The 23,516-nt window shown below is 40.2% G+C and overlaps 1 protein-coding gene across 5 annotated transcripts in view; it reads left to right on the forward strand.

The window, feature by feature from the left end:
- The window catches only part of cadm1a (cell adhesion molecule 1a), a 456,892-nt gene that overhangs the window by 407,279 nt on the left and 26,097 nt on the right, over positions 1-23,516 (forward strand). For 3 of the 5 annotated variants that reach the window (XM_005725349.1, XM_005725352.1, XM_005725350.1), the window contains one exon: positions 7,165-7,197. The exons of the other annotated variants lie outside the window; for them this stretch is intronic. In XM_005725349.1, coding sequence (XP_005725406.1) covers positions 7,165-7,197 — 33 coding nt within the window. The remainder of the gene's footprint in view (positions 1-7,164; positions 7,198-23,516) is intronic. 5 annotated transcript variants of the gene reach the window in all.

A 23,516-nucleotide genomic window follows, 5' to 3' on the forward strand; every position in this document is an offset into this window, starting at 1 on the left:
CTGTGTATATAGATTGAAGGCAGCAGACTCATATGGCCATAATACGCTCTGCCAGTTGATTTCATTTACCCACAGTGTGCCGCACAGATCAGAGACCCACTGCCAAATGAATCTATCAGAGTGGGATTGGATTTTTTTTTTTTTTTTTTAGCAATTTCCCATTAGAAGGACAGAAAAGAGAACTTTAAAAAATCTGTTAGAGTCCCACCACATGGCTTTTAAGTGCTTGGCAGGGTTTAGAAAGTGACATGGGAAAATGACTAAATTACTGTTTTCACCACTAAATAAATTTCTAAATGGAGATATCTTGCTGACCAACTCCTGCAATTAGGATATAGTAGTCACATGTCATTTTTTATACTTATTAAACCCTTTTCAAGAACTGCTTCTTCTTTTTCAGTAACCTAACTTATTTTCTCTAATGCTTAGCTAGTTGTATTCTTATTGTCAGTGTCAGAGCAGAAGAAAGTTTTTACTTGAAAAGTAACTTTCACACTTTCCTCGGGTGCATTAGGTTCATAATAATAGTCACGGCCAAGAGAGATGAAAACTGACCTTAAAACCACAAATGTGCTGCTTTATTCAACATTATGATGTCTCCCATCAACAAACTACGGCTAATCTTTGCCTAATTCGATACAGCGACAAATGAATAATTGTTCCTAAGCCAGGAATGAGAAATATGCATAATAAATGTGTACCTACTGCAAATAAAACAATCAGGCGGCAGGGTAGCATTATTTTTAATTGATGAAAGACCGTAAACGGCGCTGACAACCAATTCATTTAACCCACACTATAAACAGAACATACAACAACACCGGCACGGGGAGGGAAAGGAAACAAACATTCATTACATTTGTCAGGGCCTTAAAATACATAAACACCATCTGGTGAAGTGACTTAGAAATTTTATGAATTTAGATGTGCCACCATCTATCCTAACCACTAACACATCCTTACATAGTAATGCACTGTCACATACTAATGTGTGGTATTGTTACCACTTTGTTCAGTTTGAGTTCCTATCCATTTTCAAATTGGAGCCAGCCAGCTATAACTAATTTGATTAAGGTCAATAGTAACACAATAATTGACGTCATGTGATATTAGAGCGCCTCAGTGGAATTATAGTGCTCAGTATCATTGAAAACAGCAGTCAGGAGCCCAACATAGCTTCTTAATGCGAGAGTATATTGTCTTTTAGAGGTATTACTGCATTTTATAGTGACCACAAGGAGATGAAGGTTGTAAAGCAGGGCCAGGAGGTAATCAGGTTGCCACAATATCTGAAAAGTATCACCAGCAAACACAGTTTTGCAACCTTTCATATTGCAGCTCCTAAAATAAATGCACGAATTATGTCAATAAATCCTGTATTTCTATTACTGAATTAGTGGTTTTTGTCTAACAGTATTAGATCGAAGCACCTGGGTCTTTTAATCCAGAACCTATAGCCGTGCTATGACATACAGTACATGGACATAGGTATGTGAAACGAGATGTCAAGAGAGGGGCAGATCTAACTGAATGGCCTGTCAATCACTCATTTTTAGCCATAGAGCGTATCCTGAATCATCATGCTTTGTAAAACTTGGAATGACCATAATTTACAAAGTAAACTTACTTAGAGAAGATTCATGGATGAAGTGAAGGAGGGTTAGTGTGACGGAAGAGGGTAATGGAGAACGGAGGATAAGCCACTGCAGCAAGACTAAACTTAAATGGTAAATGAACTGGTTTTTACCTAAATATTGATCCCATAAACTCATGAGAAGCCTTTACTGAGGACATATCAGACTGGCATTTACCAGAGACTAAAGGACAGGAATTCGTGGTTCAAACTACAGACAATGCCCCCAGTTGCCATTTCAAATAAAAAGCAGGTTTAAGACATTCGAACATTAGCCTCACTTTTCAGACCTGCAAACTACTTACTGTCTGCATAGCCCATATCATGCTAGAATTCAATAATACTACAATAATGCATAGAGAGAAAAAAAACCTAACAATCATATGACCCCTTATGAGCAAGCACTTTGGTGACAGTGGGAAGGAAAAACTCCCTTTTAACAGGAAGAAACCTCCGGCAGAACCAGGCTCAGGGAGGGGCGGGGCCATCTGCTGCGACTGGTTGGGGTGAGAGAAGGAAGACAGGATAAAGACATGCTGTGGAAGAGAGACAGATTAATAACAAGTGTGATTCAATGCAGAGAGGTCTGTTAGCACATAGTGAGTGAGAAAGGTTTATCCCTAAAAACATTTATTGTAATGCACTTTCACTACTGGGTTAAATTTGTGTCTGTTCCAAGAAGAAAAAAAACAAGTGACCAGAAACTTAAAAAAATAAATAATAAAAATCACTATAATACGATTGCACCTCAAACTGACTTTGAAAAGAATTTCCTCCTGGATTTTCCGTTGTTCTCCAGCATTCAACTGTTATTACAGAGCAAAATCTTTTGTTGAAAAGAAAGAGATACAAGTTTCTCTATCAGCAGCGCTCCACGGGGGACGGAAAAGTCTGGGAAATATAGGAAATCACAAACTAAAGCCAGAGTAGAGAAGCCAGGTCAGTGGATCCAACAAAAAAGTAATCTAACAGCCAGCGGGGACACCCAGCAGCATGTTGGCATTTTTCTGTACTGCAGGGTTCCCCCTAATGCATTTCTACCAATATAATTATGATTGGCACGCAGTTATCTCTGCATGTTGAGCTGGATTTCGTGTCACAGTAAGTCACCAAAGGGCTTGTGGGAATCATGACAACTAGTCATGAAGCCATGTCCTCACCATGTCTCTGAATGTCAGCGAGGACAATGCCGATGTCTCAGTTGACCTGAAGCTAGAGATGGTGAAAGAGGGCTGCTGGAAAGAGAGGCTGTTCAAAAATGTACAGGCAATCACTCTGCCGCAGACATACTGAATGGTCCCACATGGTTACCACCCACAGTGTAATGAGGGTTAGCAGGTCAGGCTGCCTTTCTGTTGACTGAGGCTTGCAGCGACACAGGCTTCATTTTACATTTGGATGCCAGTGAACACCAGTGCATAAATCTCTTCTCCGGTGGCAGAGATGTTTTGAAAAGAGGCTATTATCATCTTTTGATCTAACCCTTCATAAGATGTGCTCTGATCTGCTGCTGTTGCTATTATACTGGAATGTATAAAATCAAAATAGTCGAGCCAGTCATTTCCCTATTTCCTCCTACTATACAAATACTTTTCCCCCCTGTGCTCTCTCCTAGACTCATGAAATGTCACCAGTCAATTAAAAAAATGGGATCATATTCTACAACTCCTTGTTTCTTTCTGTTTTAGGAAAATATAAGGCAGATAATAGTACAGCAGACCTGCCTCCACCTTCTGGTCCTCATAAACATTTTTTTAAAGAAATGAAAAGTCAGCGTAGTGTGACATTTGATTTGGTTTTATTGTTAAGAAACCGTTCATAACAGGTGTAGTCACCACCATAAATACAGAAACCTTAAACAGAAAATTACTCCCTGCTTCTGGGGGCTGCAGCCATGTAGAACATTTACCAAATAGACTGCTGTGAGAGAGACGCTGTAAGGCTGAGATATGCCATTTAAAAGATCCTAAGGACAAATCTGTCCTCCCTGTTGGCTTTAAAAGAGACAAACTAGGAGACACTTGAGTCAAATGTGTTGCTGGATGGAAGAATGCAACAGTCAGCTGTTAGGAGACATGCATCTTCACTCACTATCATAGTAAATATGTAGGTTCATTTATGCTGTCTTTCTTCTCCGTGTCAGAGCCTGGATTTGGATTTTGAATTTCTCCAACAACAGTCAGCAAAAATGCTTCTGTGACACTTACCAGAGTCTAAAAAGGTGTTCCAGAAGCCACCGTAGATGATCAGAGTACGAGGCATCAGGCATTTAAACCTGAGTCTTTACCAACAACAGACTGATTCTGGAAAAAGTTTGAATCAGCTTATGTCCTCTGCTTCTCAGCCGCCTGTTTTTGCTAAATAAAATAAACCCACTGGTCCCTGAAAATAACCATGTTTTAAGATTGCCAACATTTTCCACTACCAGAGATTTTTGCAGCTGTCTACCTGTATGACATTTTACCTAAAATGAGCATTTTTCAGACCTTCTTCGTGCCTATTTTGAGATGCCAGCATTTCCAGAGAGATTTGCACTGCATTTTTATAAAAAAACAAAAAAAAAAAAAACACCCTGCAATAATACTTACACACACTAAGCTATTTAAACTTTTACCTATCTCCATGTGAATGTGACTCAAACACCATAAATATCAGAGCATGTAATGTGTAAGTTTACAGGGTTTTTTGCCCCTACAACACTATACATAATGTGATAAGCATGATATTTGTTCACTCCTCTGGCGAGACGAACAGACGCTGTTGCTGATAATGCAGACACTCCTGACTGAGCCGTAAATACAGACGCAATGTGGTGACTGCAATTCAGAAAAGATTTTCAAATTCATTTTTGAGCACAGCCACCACTTTTAAAACAAATTTGATCAAATGTGACTGCTGATCGTGTACTTGTCTCTTTCCATTATCCAGATAGGAGCTTGGCCTTGTTAGCCTGAAATAACTGCCAAGTAGCACGACTTGCTTCGTGAAAGACTTTTCTAAGGTCTGCTAATACTTGTCAACAATCCTTTTGGAACTCAGACAACATCAAAATAACTATTGTGCAACTGTAAATACCACTGCCCAAACACTCACAATTAGTGAAATAGGATCCTGCTTGTCATATTTACGCCAGGGTATTGTTTTATACCTCCTAATTCCTGTGGAAAGCAGTGTCATTCTGTCAACATATAACAGTGTAAACCTAATTGTCACTTCAGAACTAATACAGCATCCTTTTTGGTATGACAGGATTCTGTAATCAGGATCAAGCAAGTTTATTGTGTGGGGATTTTACGCTTTCGTTTGTTTGTTTGCGGCACAAAATGAGATAGCTGGGTAATGCACGTCCACATTTAACAGTCTACCTTACTAATCTGGCTCAAAGAATTTCTCTATATACAGCATCCAACTGCAAAAAAGCACTATTTTGGTCACTTCTGTGGCTCATACTAAGGGCTGTAACTTCACCAAATATGCATTGTCAGTCTAATCCCTGGCCCAGGGCGTTATTTAGCACTGACATGTCTCAACTACTCAAGGAGAACGGATCCTTTGAGACTTCAGTAACTCTAAGACGGACTCACCTTGTGAAATTGCTCCCTGTATCATAGCTTCTGGCAGCAGAGGTGAGGTGTGGCATTGGTCTATTGTTCCCCGCACATTAGCACCGAGCACAAATCTCTAACTTGCAATAACATCTATCTGTATCAACGCCTTACAGGCCCTGTCACATGTCCCTGCAGAGAGAAAAGACCAAAGAATTGGAAGTGACACACGGGAACAAAACTGTCCTGCTTCAGAATAATCGGCTTTTCATAGTCAAGGAGGGCCTAAACTTTATTGTAGGGTTACTTCCACCACACGAGCACTTCATATGCGGATCATTCGCAGAGCGGATACGGAGTAGAACTTATCTTTTGATTGGCTACACCTGCGACGGACCTCTATAGTCGAAGTGAGACACAGAATGCACATAATTTCATTGATTATTATAAACGGCCAGTGTCTCAGGACGCTCTCTACAAATGGTCCACATGTAGTATGTTAGACATAGAGAAGAGGTTAGGGGTACGTTCTGAAATCAAAACCCAAAAATAATATATGAGTAAGACTACAAATCTTCTCAAATGTAACACACTGAACCTTTTAAAACACACTGCAGTTGACATAGTTAAAGACATGTAACTGGTAGTTTAAATGAGAGTGAACTGTTTGTTTTCGTCTCACCAATTATACAGTGGGGTGTAGCAGTCTGCTGTGTGCACTGAAGCTACACCAGCTTTGGCTGTGATTTGTCTCTGTTTTACACATTGGTCTAATGTAAAAGCAACCTAATCAAAGCAGCCAGCGTTGCTAAATGCACTGAGTTGATGGATCTCAAATGGCTTAAGTCATTGAAATATTATAAATCTCCAGCTATCAACTAAACTTAATAAGCCATGTGAAATGTCTGTATTTACTTAACCAAGAGCTACGCATAATATACACTGTAAATATAATTTTCCTGTGAAATTCTATTAGTTACCATGATGCCACCACATTTTTCGAAGTTGGATAATGCAGATAATGTTCAAATTTGATAACGTTTTTTCCTCTCGAGCTACAGTGCTGCTGACCAAACTGGTGAAGTAGTCATGCTTGATAGCAAACGCTGCACAGCAGGGCAGGTGTAACATCTATTGAGACAGCGCTTGTCAGTTTATCTAACAGCATCTGAAATCCTCTGACGGCAGACTCAAGGATGTGCAGCAGCTGATAATTTATGTAGCGTTTTCTACAAAAAGAAGAAAAAAACTGCAAGCTGACACTCATCAGTCCAAGTTTTACACAGTCCCGGTCAAGATCCTTTTAGCTGGATTTACTAGTAGTGGAGCTAAAATGTAAGGTCGCCACTCTCACGAATACCAACTACAGGAAAGTGCATTTAAATTTAAAACCTGGTGTTGAAAAAGCCTAAAGTGATAAGAGTTGGCTGGTGATAATTTGGCTGCTGTATCTCATTCAATGCAGAGTTATTTCAGCAATGAATTCTGTTACTTTGTTTCTGCTTTACTTAACTATTTGCCATATGAAACATTGCCTTCATAAAGTGCTGGTGAAATGTTTTCCAAGTCACAAACTGATACATCAAGACGGCTGCACAATTATTTCCCCTCGATAGTCTTTCATTTCTGCACACCAAAGCTGCCAACAGCACATGATAATAGTCTCTTCCATATCTCCTCGAGCAGTAGCCACACTCCCCTCTGAGTCGAACGTCCAGTGTGTGCAGTGCAAAGTGTATTTTTGTGTGTGAATGCAAGCCCGTGTTTATCTCTGCACTGCCTTTGGTTCCCTTTGATTTCCCTTAAGTCTTATGTCTTTTGTCATGTTCTGGTCTTCTGAATGCTTGCTTATGGGTGTCATTTGTTTTCTCCCCCTGCCCTGCTCCCTCCCTGCCTCCCCCACCCCAATTCTTCTTTATTTGCATGCTGTTCCTCCTGTTCCACACCTCCCTCCACAACTGCCATGTCCTCTCCTTGTGTGCTCAGACACTGCGCCCAGCACTGAACCTGCAGCTCATGGTTGGTATCTCTACTTTCCTCCTTATGTCTCTCTTGCTCTCTCTTTTTTTTAAACTTGTATATTTGTCTTTGCAGCATGCCTGCTTTTACTGTTACACAACAGACATTATTGTGCCAGGCTGCCCAGCCTGGAAATGTCAGCTTTGTGCTGTGTGTCAGGTTTATGTTGGCCATACTGAAGCAGGTACCAGTCAGGCTGCATTTTACTTTAATTGCAGTTATGCTGTCAAATATATATAAAAACCCTTCTAATTCTTCTTACTTCAGCTGCACTTGCAGAATGGTTTCACCAACTAACCAATTACAGTGTTTCCCTGAAGGTGCCACAGAGGAATATCACCCACACTGAGGCCAGGGCTGATTATATCTGCAACATTAGATGATGCTGTGTGTTGGGGCAAAAATAGACCTAATTTAGTTGTTTTCATTTACTTGAATGAAGATGATACACATCATTTTCCAATTTCACCTAATTTGCAGCTTTTTTTCATAATTCCGTGCCTCCAGTTTCTTAATTTGTGGGACCAAATTCATGAAGGCGTTATCACGAGCTTTCTGTTAAGCATGTGTTCGTTTTGCAGAAATTTGAATCGCTCTTCACAGACTTCTAATGACCATCTTAGAGGGCTGAAGAACAAAAAAAAGAGCAGCAGGCCTCTGCTGACCTGTTTATGGTAATTAAGTTTGTTGAATAATTTTATGATGGTTTCAGTCAAACTGAAAATGAGTCAATAAGACAAACAGCTGTTAAAATGTTGTCAAACCAACATTTCTTTTCTGTTTTCAACAGCATATTTGTATGAAACACATACAGTACTGTGCAAAAGTCTTGACTCACTGCTTATTTCTTTACACAAGCATGAAAGTCAATATTTGGTATGACCACCAGGAATAGTTTTCCAGTCTTCTTTGTTTGGGATCATTGTCCGGCAGAAAAAAGACGTGGCTCCCGCTGAGACACTTTCCAGATGGTGTTGCACGGTGTATCAAAATCTGACGGTACTTTTATGCATTCACAATTCCATCAGTTTTGACAAGATCTCCTCCACCAGACTATGACAGAGCCTCCAGCGTGTTTCCCAGATGGCTGTAGACACTCACAGCCATCTCTAACCTCTCTCCTGACCACTTCCATATGTAATGTCAGTTTGAACCAGAAATTTCCAATTTGGGTTCATCACTCCAATGCCACTGATTTTCACTCAATGTCTTCTGTAAACTGGCATCCCTCAGCCTTTTCTGCCTGTTTTTTTTTTTTTCCTAAGAATGGCTTCTTGACAGGCTCCCTTCCACTGAGACATTTTCTGATGGCTTCAGTGAAACGGAGATGGATCAGCTGAAGAGCCAGATGCATCTCTTACATCCTGTGTCAGGTCTTTCTTTGATGTATTCCCTATTTTTAACGGGAATAACTTTCAGATGCTGTTTGTCTGCAGTAGATAGCTTGCCAAGTTTCCTCAGATTTTGTTTAACAACACACTGCACGCCATGCTGGGATTATGACAATATTTCAGCTAATATTTATTTGGGAATCAACTTGTTGGTGCTGATTTATGCCTGCCAAACTCTGTTGTCTTTGGCCTTTTGCATAGATTCTACAAAAGAATGCAAACAAATTAACGCTGTCAGCGTTAATCTTGCTAAAATGACGTTAACCGCATTAAGGCAGCAAATTTTGTTAGCGAGTTAGCGCAGATCGCCCCGTGCATGGGGATGCACGGCCCTAACGCTTTAACGAGCTAAGCGCGCTGACACTGTGCAGCCCCACGCACGGGGCGATCCGCGATAACTCGCTAACGGAGATTTAATGCGGTTATGGCGTTAATGTCATTTTAACAAGATTAACGCTGACAGCGCTAGAAAAAAAGTGTTTTAGTTATTTTAGGCTCAAAGTTTGAAATTGCTTAAAGAGACAAGTTAAACTGGCTCTTTGCTGAGTTATCTGTTGTGTTTAAAGACTAAACAAGTTAATTCCTTGAGTGTGGTGCTATTCTTCTGCATGAATGATTATGTTAAATGCCTTAAAAAACAAGAACAACATTCCTGTTAAAATGCCTTGTTACAAGGACTGGACTGAAAAGTGAAGAAGCAGCCAATGTTCAATGAAAGACCTCCAGAAGCTTGGAGATTAAAAACGCAAGACCATTTCTAAACAATGACAAGAAAGTCTGTTTCCTTATATGATGGAATGAATTGTGGTTCAAGAGTTTTTCACTGTAAGAAGTGTTAAGTTGAATCAGTGCAGCGGTATCAGTATGAATATTATAGTAACTGTATTCAAATTAAGAAGGGGATTTCCTACATAAAGGCAGCCATATTAAATGAGGCATTCAAAGATCCGTTCTTGCCTGTAGTGGTCGATAATCCAGCAGCTGTCAGACAGGAGGTTTTCAGGAAAATATTGATTTAATTTCCATGAGTGTTGGGTCAGGGGTCGAAAGGTCAGAACTCTGTGTTGAACTAATCCGAACTTTATATCCCAAAGGGAGTTATGACCAGATTTCCTGTATTGGTTTGTGCCAAGTAACAACCTACAACATACAGGGGGAAAAAAGGAATTTCACCTTTAGCTGTAATTCTAAACGTTTCTGGGAGAACTTGACGAATTTAATTACTATCGTTTGTTATTTTGATGTATTGCACACCCCAAAGGAAGCAGAGGCTAATCTATATCAGAGCTGGTGCTCTTTTACGTTTCAGTTATGGATTTAATTAGTGAAAAGTAGGCCGACTGTCGGATTTCGCCACATCTGAATGCATAGTCATTGACATCAAGGTCTATAATTGCTTAACATTCTGCGTTAATCGCGATATCTCACATATTTTTGTAAAATGTTGTCTAATGTGACCATGATGTAGTCAGATTTTTCCAGGTGGGATTGGGGGAAGATGAAGAGCCTCCCGACTCGTTGGTGTCCTCTCTCAGCAGCAGTGAGGTCTGCTTCCTCTATATGATGCTGAACACTTGTTTTGAAGAGACCACAGATGCTTTGTCCTCCTTTTTCAAAGATGTGTTTTTAACATTTATGAGTTTTTGAATGGTTGCCCCAGATGTTCATCCGAGACCGCAGTCAGTTTTTAGATGTTTGCAATTAACTGCAGTAGTGCATCATTAATATAAGATTTGTTTACTGGTAGTTTTACATTAAGCATTAAAAATCACTTCAGCAGCTTCAATTTAGTCATTTTTCTGATTTAAAATAAATGAACAGAGGAGTCTAAAATTATCAATGTGTATGAATTTTAAGTTTAAGCAGAGGTCAAAAGTTTCCTCCAATATTTATTCCTTCTCACAAGCCTGAAATAAAAGAAACCACCCTGTAAATGATCTGCATGGATTCCTGCCTAACCTCGAAAATCTTTTTTTTAATGTAAGTTAAGTTTTTAAGTATATTTGTCAGCAAGTGAAATATATGTATATATATAAATGTACCAAGGAGATGCCACCACTGCTGTTGCATGCAAAGGCGAGAGGACTGAGTGGGCTGAGGTCTCTGTCCAGACAAGTGAAGTCCTAGAAACAGCTCTCAAACTCAGGGTCATGGGGAGGGTGAGAGGGATAAACAACAGTTTATGCTCACATTTACACCTAAGGCCACTTTAGAAACACCAGTGATCCCTAACATGTACTGTATGTATGTGGACAGTGGGATAAACCCACTCAGAGAGAACCCACACAGGCACAAGGAGAACATGCTAACTAACCTAGCCCAAGCTGTGAGACCACCACTGTGCCGCCCCTAAAGTTTAATCACTTGTTTTTAAATCAGATTTCACTGCTGATTCTCTAGTTTTTATGTCCAGGCGACCGTTAAAATTAAACTTTATTTAGGTAATGCTTCAAAATAATTGCCCAAAAACATGGCAGGGGCCATTTCAAGATGGCAGCCAAGTGGCGAGGCACGCTTTACGCCTTCGGCTGATCCAGCATGCCACAAGAGTGCTAACGGGCACTAGACAGAACGATCATATTTCACCCATATTGGCTTTTTGTCAAATGTAGAATTGAATTTAAAATCATTCTTCTCACATAAAGGTCTGGAATGAGCAAAAAACCCAGCTATTATTGGACCAGAGAAATTCACTCGCAGACTGCAGGTTCTCAGAGTTTCCAAAGACAGAACAGAAGGCTTCTTCACTGTGGAACCGGCTCCCAGTTTAGGAGAAAGATACCCTCTGTAGTTCTAAGATTAGGTTTAAAATTTTCCTTTTTGATAAAGCTTACATTTAGGGCTAGATATGAGCATTTGTTCTTCACTCCCTCCTCTTCCTGTTAAAACAGGGTTCTTCTTTCCCCCAGTCACCAAGTGCTGCTTGAAGGAGATTATCTGATTGTCAAAGTTCTCAAGGGTTATCTTTCCTAAAGTGACTTTAGGCATTTGAAGGCATCTGAATTGGCACTGTATAAATAAACTGTTTAAAATTTAATTGAACCGACTCTGTATTTTTATGCCTTGAAGATATCTCAGGGGCTCTCCATTTAAAATCGGAAGCCCGGTATGTACTAGTAGCATTCATATTGCATGACAAAAGTTTTCTGTTGCTGCTGCTGAGCATTACTTCTGTATCTCCCAAAGAACTTTAAGCTTACCATCGATTCTGCTGTGCGGTGCTTACAGCACCTGAAAATGCTCCCCTCATCTTTGCAGAGCTTTCAGTTCATTGTTTAGCTGTCACACCTGCAACTGTAACTGTTTTTGGTTCACTCTCAGCACTCTTGCCCACTGCAGCAGCAGGCAGAGTGTTTCTTTTGTTTTTTTTTTAAGGAAAAAAGCTCTAAAAATACACTGTAGCAGCTAGCTGGTGAACAGAGCGAAAGAGTCTGAGGATCCCCTCAAGAGCTGGTATATACTAAATATAGAGACACAAAAGTTATATGTCAAATTATAATTTTTTTCATTTTTAAAGGTAAAACCAGGTTAAACCGAGGACATTGTGTGTTTTGCAATGAGACTAGCCCAGTTCAGCATTTAGCTGGAGGTATTTGTTGTATCCATATTAGTCTTGTTCAGATGAATGCTCCTGAGGATCACATTTTTTGTGCCTCTGCAAAATCCCAAATTAAACCCTCTGCTTGCTTGTGTTTTTTCTACCTTACAACTCTTCAACAGTTCAAAACTCTGACCGATTTAATTTGCTAATTAATGCTAGCTAGCTAACCACCCATGTGGGTGTCCAATGTATTTTCAATGCACGTCGGAAAACAGTGATTCGCTTTAAAATGACGTGAATTTCAGTGACTATAGAAACTGATGAGTCAGCAAATGCAGATAATAACAGCGACGATGAATCTCCAGGAGACAGCGTTACAGTAGGCTATAAATAATAAAATTGAAATGAAATAACAGCCAAATGTAGTCTAGCTGTTGCATAATTTTCTTCTCTTTACTTATCAAAAGATAAATTTCACCAAGGCCTGATGCAGCTGTAAACTCAGCTTCATCTTTTGAAAAAAAAAAAGGAAAGAAAAATTGGATAAGCTTGATATAATTAAGCCCCATTCAGCTGCATTTACAATGCTGAATATCATTCATATTTTTCACTAAACGGATATATGAAAGGTTGAACTAGTCTTTTACGCTCCACATTGTTGATAGTTTGCATGTGTGTGTGTTTGCGTGCGAGTGAATGAGAGATGAATTGTAAGACACTTGTGGAGAAGTGCTATGTGAATGCATCCAGCTGGCAAACGAGACACCGGGTTACTGCGAGAAAGGGAGGAAATTAGAGCGTCCACAGAGCCTGCAGCTACTGCACAACCTGTACCTATTGGCCATTGTTTATTTCTCTGCTTCATCTGTCGTCAAAAATCACTCAACCTCCCCTCTATGACCCCAGTAATAAAAATGAGTGACACATTGCTTTATTGCCATAAACACACCCCGTGTTGCAGGTGTGCATACAAAAACCGAAGCGTGGAAAAGGCAAGGATAGTTTTGTACATTTATAGGCAGGTTGTAGGGCCAGGTAGGCTATGCTCTGTCTGAGCAGGACTAGCCCCTCTTTATGTAGGACTTCACAGGACGAATATGTCTTGTCCCTCGTGTTGAGACAGCGTTGCACCTTTTTATTGGTTCTCAAATTGTTATAGTGCAGGACAGACCGTTTTAGAAAGTCTGGCTTGTATCCAGAGAAGCAGAGAAGGCCATCATCTTGGGTCAAGTGCAGATTAACCTGTCACAGTCTTTTGCAGCTTCCGCTACATCCAGCGGGGAAAATTACGAGTCACCACGGAGCCACAGGCTATGCAGATTTAAGCAGAGTGTGATGGAAGCTAACACAAAGAAAAAGAAATGCAGCGACTGTACTCTTGAAGGCCGATGGATGGTGATTCTTTTTTTCCCCACCAGTTATGTTTTTTTAGTTTCGCACATGGACAAACGTGACATAAAGAAGCATGTGATCAAACAGACATCTGCCAATCTGTTAGCGAGGGAATTCAAGTTTTTTTTTCTTTGCCTTCACGTGCTAAACATCAAACATGCTTATGCGTGTTTCGGGTGTAAGTTTGACTTACGTGCTACTACTGAGAGTCCTAAGAGTCCTATATTTAGTTTCTTGGCATCTGGTCGGCGTAGCCTTTAGCCTAACAGCTGCAACTTGAGCTTTTGTTAAGAATAACTTCATCTGGACAAATAAGCTGAACCTGGCCTGCATGACTCACACAGCATGCTCAAATTTACAGGTTTGTTAAATACTGTCAACACTGCTAAATCACTTTCTTTGCATCGCTAAATCACTTCAGAAAGCCAAGTGAAACGCACTTGTTGCTCCCTTCAAGCGCTCCCTCCAAAATCAAGAATTTTGGTGACTCCTAGTAACACGATAAAAAAAAAAGTGATAATTCATGCTCATATTTCCAGGCGTAGTTTGTAACACCAAGTCAGACCCTGCTTTTTAACAGCCTCTGACTCTGTCCGCGCTGACCGCCTCACTCCTTACAACCTCTCAAATGCAGTTGCCATGGCGATGTCCCGCTTTTCGTGACTGAAAGAGAAAGGAAGCCGAGACACTGCTGAACTGGAAGGCTCTTCCCAAGATTGTCCATTTCCCTGTAAAATGGGCTAGGTACAGGGGAGGAGGCGTGGAGTGCAGGAGGGAACAAATTAAACATGCAGCAGAGAACAGAAGAGGCTTTGAGATGAGCTACCAGTGGACTGGAGAAGTGGGTGTTGAAACGTTTTGTTCTTATAAATTAAGCTTTAGCTGAGAAATGAGAGAGCCAGGAACTGGAAAAACTCAGACATAATGACTGACTTTATTATGCATGTGGATAAACTCGGCTGCACTTCTGGCTCTGCGAAGTTGTTGTGGTAAGAAGTCATTTCACTCGTGAGACCCGCAGAGTTGGAGCCGCTCATGTGAAACAAAAACTATAAAAAGAGTTATATAAAGACTTGACTAAAGTGATACCAACTCATTTTGCAGGACAGCACAAACAATTTCAAAGCTCCAACCAAAATTCTGTTCGAGCAAAAGAAACGGCTCCATAAACAACAGAGGAGTTCAGTCAGGTTTGAAGCAAACTTGATGGATATTTTAGAGTCCAAACACAATCATACATGATTATATTCGCGGTTCATTCACATTTCTGAGGGTGTATAATGAAAAGAGGTTTATTCATCTCCTTCATGGCCACTTTTTCCCTCAAAGTGAGCAAAGTAATTGATTTATTTCAATATATTTTCCAGAATTGCACCCATGGACGCCACATTTAAAAACCGGTCCGTTTCTTTCTGGAGGATTTCTTTTCATCATGTAACCTGCATGAGGTAAATCAACTCTGCGCGTGCAGTTTGTTTCTTAGAAATGCACAAAAGCTGCCGACAGTTCAGAGGCAGCTTTTTGCTGTTAGATGTTCCAGCAGCATTTCTTCTTCTCATCTCACTTCCATCTCCTCACTCTTAATGAAAGGGCATGCTGGTGGAGGATGTCAGTTGCTTTTGCTGATGGCTAGGTGCACTCACTAATTTCCAATCCAGAGAGGTGAGCACGTCTGGAAAGGACACACCTGCCAACACGGCTGTCAGCAAGCATGTGAGAGTAGTGGGATAATTGAGCTGCGCTCAGAGACCTAATAGTGGAGAGGAATACAGCAGTATAATGGCCACTCTGCTCACAGTGGGATTGCAGCAGGTGAACCAGAGAACTTTTCTCTTTAATCCAAGGACTAAGCTGTCACATTTGAATGTCATTAAAGAGACAAGGCATTCATTAAATGACAAGGACACGGTGTGCCAGATTACTCGGGTACTGATGTCCAACAAATGTAGTGATTGTGACTTCAGAATTTGATCGCTACAGTATCCGGCAGCTAGCTGTGGGAATTCTTTTCCTTAAAGAGCGGCTTCTGTCTGCTGCGCGTTTGATCCGTGTATGTTCATTTGTCGTGAACGTGGAAATCATTTGGACAGACATGTGTATTAAACTCTGGCAGAATTCCAAATCTTTTGACATGAGGAACAGGTCGGTGCAAAGCTCAGACAGCCGCGCACAGATGATCTTGGGTTGACTGACTATCAAAGCCACAGATGGCACTGCCAACATCACTGACTACTTAACATATTGGTAGGTGAAAGGGACACCGTGGCAGGTTTGATGATTGTTTTTGCTAAAAAAAAAATGTTTTTTTAAAAGATCTGATACTGATAATGTGGTTTGTAATTAGAATTATTTTAAAAGTCAGATCTGAACAGATGGACTTCTGGAAAACATGCAATCTTTGATGTCAGGCAGAGAAAAACTTCCATATATCTGCCTCATGTTAACAAGATCTCTCTTAAAGCTTCACATCTCAACTTAATGCCATTAAAACAGGATATAGTTTTAGCTATTTCAGCGTGACTGTTGTGTTGCACAAAATGCAAGCTGTTGTAGGAAGAGAAAGACCTTTGGTGGAACTGCAACATTAATGTCTATCTGTATTTAAATCACGACTGTATATGTAGAAGAAACTGGCAAAGTGCTGTCAACAAGATGTGATTGTCCTGAGAAGTATAGTGTAACCGTAGCTGTGCTGCTGGGATCTCTCTAGATTGAGTTTGCACCTGTACCAGTGTGGGTTCTCCTCAGGTACTCCCTCCCACATGCCAAAGACATTCATATTTACAAACTGGCTTTACAAGCTGTCTCCTATTTCTCACTCCATAGGAGTTTAAATAGGAAAAACAATTCAAATATTTATTGACAAAGACTTAGACAGGCTCAATGGACTTACTTTTGTAATTTTCACTGTAAAATTAAATAATAATTTCCGTCCTCCAGGAACCATCTGAGTTGTCTCTCTAGCCCAGAATGGTTAGGCAAGGCAATCTGAAGCACATGTGGCAAAATCTTTCTGTCTGAGCTCAGACCTTGTGAGGACCTTGTGCTGTTGTGATACACTGACTAAAGCTCATCGTCTCCTCTTTATGGAACTGTGAGTTTTGTCTCTATCAGAAATGGTAACAAAATTACAGTATTTTAAAGAGCACTTGTAGTATAAAAACTAATAAATGGATGTCATCTTACTTTTGACATTAATGTCTGAGAAGAACCAGAATGGCAAAGAACCAGTGCAGCAGCACAAGTAGTATACAGTCTTTTATTTCACGCACAGTGAAGTAATACATTTAACAGTGGTTCACACATGACTGTGCAGACTTACACAAGTAAATCAAGAATAGGTACAAACCAGTTGAATCAAGTCCTCTATTGCAAAGAGGCACATTGCAGGCGAGTTGCTCTCATTGGTGCAATGTGAGTCAGACTGATTGCAACGTGTTGGCAATCTCTCTGCATTTTTAAATCAGACGGCAGATATTTGCAAACCTTCATCATTCTGTCTGAGAGCGGTTGCAGCGGTCGTTTGGAGAGTGGTTGAGATCACCTGGCAAAACAGTGGCATGGTTGTGAGATCCCTGCGGGTGTCCTTAAACCAGGAGTTGGCAGCAGATCATTTCTTTTGGGCTTCAAGTAGAACGAGCAGCACGTGTCTTTGGCTCCTTACCGTGATCTTCAAGGGACGTTGCAGACTGGTGAGGCGTGATCAGTCTGCAACAATGTTTAGGTGTGTGGTACACGGCAAAATAACTTCCAAGACTCAGGGTTTCCCGACAGAACATCACACCTTAATATGATGATTAATGTACTTCACTTCACCTGTGGAGGATTTTATCTCTGGTGGGTTATCAAAATCCAGGTGAACATCTTTTTCTTGTTGTTTATTTTGTTTTTTAACTCTAAGTAAGTAAAAGTAAGAATTGCTTAAGTGTTAAGACTGAAGGACGCTGTAGTGATTTTAAGCAATGGACACTATGTAGCTGATCCACTGAGGAAGAAACGTTAACAATACAGATAATAAAGTAACGTTGTTTTTAAGAAATGTGGTGTTATTTGATCAAGCGAAGTCGCTCACAGACCTTCACTGCGAGTGCTTGTGTGTATGTTACAGATAGATGCATTTGTATTAGAGGCTGGCACTCAGTGGCTTGAACCTGCCTTTGGGGCTCTCTTCAAATGAGGCACATATGCTGCATTAATTAGTTTTAGGCACACAACTGAGTGTGACAGGTGACAAACAGCCCCCTCCCTCTATGTGACTTTAAAAAAAAATGCATATCTACTTTTATAAGTCACCCTCCTTTCATGAAGGGAAAGTTAACCTCTAAGGTTCTGTCTGTCGTTCTGGCTTTTTATGATGAAATAAACAGCAAAGTGCTGAAATGCTTAAAGTGTAATCAGCGGTTATTCCTCTCACCTGTGACACAGATGTGATGCTTTCACTCTGCGTGGAGTGAAATCTTTAAGCAATGTCAATAAGTGCAACAACTTTAGAGGCAATTTTTGAGATATATAGCAATAGTTTTAGGACCCGTCAGTCATAAATATAAAGCAGGTGCCACTCGAGCCTCTTCTCGTTCCTGCATCAAAACATCGCATTCGTGTTTTCTTTTCCAAACTGAAGAATGTGAAAATACTGCATTAGGCCCGTGTGCACTGCTGTTTCAAATATTTTTTATTAAAATTATTTTTTTATCACTTGAAAATATCCATGCTATGTATTTTTTATCGTGTTGTTAATGTATGTGTTTTTGCTGCTTACACCATTAGGGCCACCAGATGTGCACACATCAGTGAGATTATTTCACACTAATCCAAACTGTCAATCTTCCCCATCTGTCGCCCAGGTCTGCTACCTGCTGAAGTGAGAACACCTGCAACACAGGATCAGCCTCACAGTAACTGCTACCACATCAAGCCCCTTTTAAACCTTTTGTAGGAAAAGTTTTGCATGTTCGCTATAGTAATAATATATAAAAAATAACGTTATTACAGATGAAAACAATGATATTATCCAAGCCCTCGTGTAATATGTCCGAGATTATTATTCCTCCTATTTCTGTTAACTGCATTTACATAATCAATGTACAAGTTTGAATCACCTGTTTATGTAAGGGGTAAGTAGTTCTTTTCTCATTGGGGGCTTGATTATAATAAACCATAATCTCAAAGTGGAGCTATTACACCTATTTCCAGCTACGTTATTTTACCCCTGAATTCTAATAGTGTAGTTTTGCATTATTTCCATTAATAAAAGAATCCTTGTTCAGCACCTTATTTCATCCACAATATAAAAAAAGCGTTTTACCTCATCTCCTTTTTAGGCCACACTTCCTTTAGGCAGATTTCCTTTGCATGGCCACCCCTTTAAAACAGAAGGTTTGAACAGCAGGCAGGTGGAGCTGCTGTGCATACAGCCAGAACTCTGAGCCTGACAATGACGATATCAAGGATACCTCTCTATCGCATCATAAAGATCCAAAAGTTGATCTTTTTGATGCAAAATGAGCATTTAGGGTACTTTGAAGCCTTGCAGGGATAACTTGACCTCATAATTTGAAAATTTGGCTATGAAAAATATTATTGTTTCCCTTTAGGCCGTGTATGTTGTATTGTATAATGACCTGCTTGGACGTTATTAGACTATGCAGTTTGGGATTTGCATGTTCTCCTCATGTACTGAGTAGACACTCAGGCTTCCTTTTAGCACCTGTGTCACAGCTAAATGCATAAACACAGTGGGAGCTGTGTTTCCCTGCCTCTGTTTTCCACTGCAGCTGCTGTTTACTCTTTGGGTGAAGGGCTGGCTTGATAGTAAACTTGAGAAGAAAATGTTTTTTGAGAGAATGCAACAACTATGTGAAGAAATAGAAAGCTGCTCAGCACCAGATCTGATGTATGGAGATCATGTTCACTTATTATTAGTCCCAGTGCACCGAAATTAGTTGCAGTTCACCTAGAGGACACTCGATAGCTCTCAATGAATTGGAGTGAACGGAGCTAAGTGGCTTAAATAATTATTCACAGTTGGTCTGAGTGTGAATAATTATTTTTATTATACTCATATACATTTTACTCAAGATAGCATTATGCTATTCTATATTCATATTGGTTAACCTGTTAGCAGTCGGACGTACCGCCCACGGTACATTGGATGGTTTAGGGGACTAATTGTAAATTTGTAGGACTGCTAAGGGGTTAAGACATCCTCCCTTGATGGTTCCTGTTTCCAAGCAATAACTGCAATAGCATTTTCCAGTGTCATTAAGTAAGAACAGACATTTACATGCAGTATGTGTATAAAGAAGGGGAACTATAAATGCACATGTCAAACCTTGAAGCAGATGGGCTACAGCAGCAGAAAACCACTCCACATGCCACTCCTATCAGCTAAGAACAGGAAACTCAGATACAGTTCGCGCAGGCTCACCAAAATTGGACAAGAGAAGACCGGAAAAATGTACCGTGTCTGATGAGTCTTGATTTCTGCTGCAGCGTTCAGATGGTAGGGCCAGATTTTGGCGTAAACAACATGAAAGCTTGGATCCATCCTGCCTTGAATCAATAGGTCAGGCTGCTACTGGTGGTGTAATAGTGTGGGGGATATTTTCTTGGCACACTTTAAGCACCTTAGTGCAAATTGAGAATTGTTTTAATGCCACAGTCTACACGAGTATTGCTGCTGACCCTGTCCATCCCTTTATCGCCACAGTGTACCCGTCTTCTGATGGCTGCTTCCAGCTGGAAAACACATCATGCCATCATGAACATCATCAAACTGGTTTCTTGAACGTGACAATGAGTTTATTGTACTGAAATTTCCTCCAAAGTCACCTGATCTCAGTCTAATAGAGCACCTTTGGGATCTGGTGGAACAGGAGGTTTACATTTATTATTAAAAATCTGACAGTCATCTAAAACACAAGGATTAATTCTGCATAGACTTTAATATCGTTGTATAATTTGATGCCAGACCCTAAAATAGTTTCAGTACCCTACTAGTAGTTATTGACTTTACCTTTATTACTGTATCAGTAACATTAATATATTTATTTAGGCTAAGGGTAGCCCACAGATAAGCCTTTTGCTGCCTTCATGTGTCATCACAGTGAAAAAGCACATTATACAAGCCCACTGAAAGTGCCCCTCATTGGTTCGTTTTACTCGGCAGTGACTGTGCTGGTTGACAGTTCTGCAACCTTTGCCTAAATAATATGCAAATTAGGATCTTATCACAATGCAGATAAGCTATAAATGCTAAGGCCCATAGTCAGATGCCATTATCAGGACAACAATTCAGGACACATAGTGCATGTCACTAAACTGCAGAGCCACGAGATGCTGCAGTGACTACTGCTCATTAAACACACAGAGCAGACACGACCCTCCATAATTAGCACAAAATAACTTGTCTTTAGGTTCATGTATTTTTCCATGGTAAAATATTTCTTGGATAGCATGTCAGTCGTTTATCTAGTATTCCGCTTTATTCGTAGAATAATGAATTATATTGAATTCATTTCTTAAGTGTTAATTTCCAGGAATGGATTGATACTCTCAGCTCCTAGCAGACTGAGAAAACAGGTGGTGCGCATGAAATGTGGTACAAAATAGGATCCCAAGGCATTTGACCTGCATGTTCCTTGTTTTTGAATGCTCTTATTACAATTTGCATGTAGGACTAGTGTTGCCATGACAGCAGCTGAGTCTTAAAACTTTCATCTGAGACAGTTGTACTCTTTTTGAGTTTGACTCATCCAGTATTGGCAAGGAGAACGCAGGCCGGGGAGCGAAAAGTTACAGTCTGACTGGATTTTGTAGGGAAACACCTTTATTCAGTGGTGTGGAACACATCTAAAATGAATATCTATTATTTAATATTCAAAAAATAAAAATGAGATCTGAGAGGAAATTGAAATTGATTATTAATAGCTGGTGAACAGCGCCTTCTTTCCTCCTTCCTTTTCTAAATGGAACGTGCAGCTCTCGCCCATGAGGTCTCTCCGAGGCTCTGGCCACTCTGTTGTGGCATTTTTTCTTCGCTCGCTTGCTTCTCTTTCTCTCACTTGGCTTTCAGCGCAAGTGTTGGCACACAAAGTTAAAGTAAATGTTTTCCCAGTTTAATTCCACACTGTGCCAACCCGAGATCTGTCATCGCAAGATCTTAAAACCCACCAATAGACGTTTGTTTACGACACATTCTTACTCCTATCACATGCTGACTCTTGCTCAGGGTCCATCCACCCATCCATCCGTCCATTTACTTATCCAATGCGGGGTCACAGTGTGGCTGGCGCCTATCCCAGCTGTCCCCTTTAGCATCATTTTCCATAGTACCAGCAGTGCTTCAGAACACTATTATGACAACTGAAGAAGCACAACAACCGAGTCTGCATTAGGAAGTGTGGTGTCACATGGCACCATCACATGACTAACCAGAAAAGGGATGTTTGAGTCTTATCTGAGCATGATATTTCAACATTTTAATTTTACTTTTTTATTTTTTGACTTTTAAGTTTCTTTAGCTGTTTTCCTTAGTTTAGGGAACAAAAATTCTTATGTGTAGTAAAACATAATGGATGGATTAAAATATACTCGCGCATTATCGCCACATCCTTGGTTACCACATGTATTATGCCGTTCTATACACAAGATGTCATTTTGATGCTAGTCTTGATGCAACAGCAATGGGATAACAAAGGATCCTCTTTTAGGCCTCAGTAACATAGCAACCAAACCCTGATATCTCCTGATGATTGAGGAAAAATGTGCTTTCCCCAACCAGTTGTTGTGTGGTTGCCAGAGGTAAAAAGGGCGTAGCACCAAAACCCTTCTTGTGATGGCTTCAATCTCTAGCAGATTGCTGCAGTTGCCTGTAGTTTGCATGGAAGAGCCAGCTTGTCTGCAAATACACTTCGTTTACTCTCGAAGCTGTAGTGTAGTTGTATCTGTAAATGCAGATAAAACTGGGATTATTGTACTTGCCCCTAAAAATCTTAGCAAACGTGGGGTCTAACCAGATACTTACCGTGGCCTCTAGTAACACTGTGAGGAATCTTGAAGTCTTTGACCAGGATATGTGCTTAATAAGCAAATATGTAGGCTGTTGTAATTTGGCACTATATGAATACAATTAAATTGAAATTTAATTTAATTTAATTTAATAGTGGGATTTCAGCCAGAAACAGAGTGTATTTGCTTTCAAAGTAAAAGCTGTGGCATAGCATAGGTGAACGTTCTGTTTCTTTTCACTGTAGCTTGGCGAGTAGTGTTTGCCGGCAAACTACAGGCGACTGCAACAATCTGCTAGGAGCTAAAGCAGTTGCAACTGGGTTGTACCTCTTTGCATTCAATTTCACCTTGTAATCCACAGAAAACACTTGCAACTGGTCAGGAAACACATTTTAGAGAGCAGAGACTGCCAGATGGTTGCCAACAGGTCTCGAGACCTGTGTAACTGAGGCCTTTAAGAGCAATTTCTTCGACATTTAAAAGTAGAAAGAATACAATTTGGAAGGTTTGTGTTTTGTACCATGTTTCAAAAACATTTAATATTTTTCCCTTATACGAAGTCAAAGTTATCGCTTTACAATATTAACCCTGCATGTTAAAAAAATACTCCTACCCTGTTTGAATATGAAATCAAGGTCTTTAAGGAGCATCCATATGTAGGTGTGAGCCCCGTCTCAATGTTGTGATGAATGCTCCAAAGATCCAGTGAAAAAGGACACTATGGGAGTATTGCTAAAACATCAACACTTTTGACAAATGGGCAGTATTTGAAAGACTCTGATGGACTGGTGTTGGTTTGTCAGACTGCCCTGCACATAGAAAATGACACTAAAGAGGAACCCTCTGCATCAAAATGTCTATGCCTATGAATCACATACTGGGCAAGCATCTGCAGTGGGGCAAAAAAGTATTTAGTCAGCCACCGATTGTGCAAGTTCCCCCACTTAAAATGATGACAGAGGTCAGTAATTTGCACCAGAGGTACA

The sequence above is a fragment of the Pundamilia nyererei genome, unplaced genomic scaffold, assembly GCF_000239375.1.
Source record: "Pundamilia nyererei isolate P.nyererei 1_Seehausen unplaced genomic scaffold, PunNye1.0 scaffold00015, whole genome shotgun sequence".
In the NCBI taxonomy this organism is placed as follows: domain Eukaryota; kingdom Metazoa; phylum Chordata; class Actinopteri; order Cichliformes; family Cichlidae; genus Pundamilia; species Pundamilia nyererei.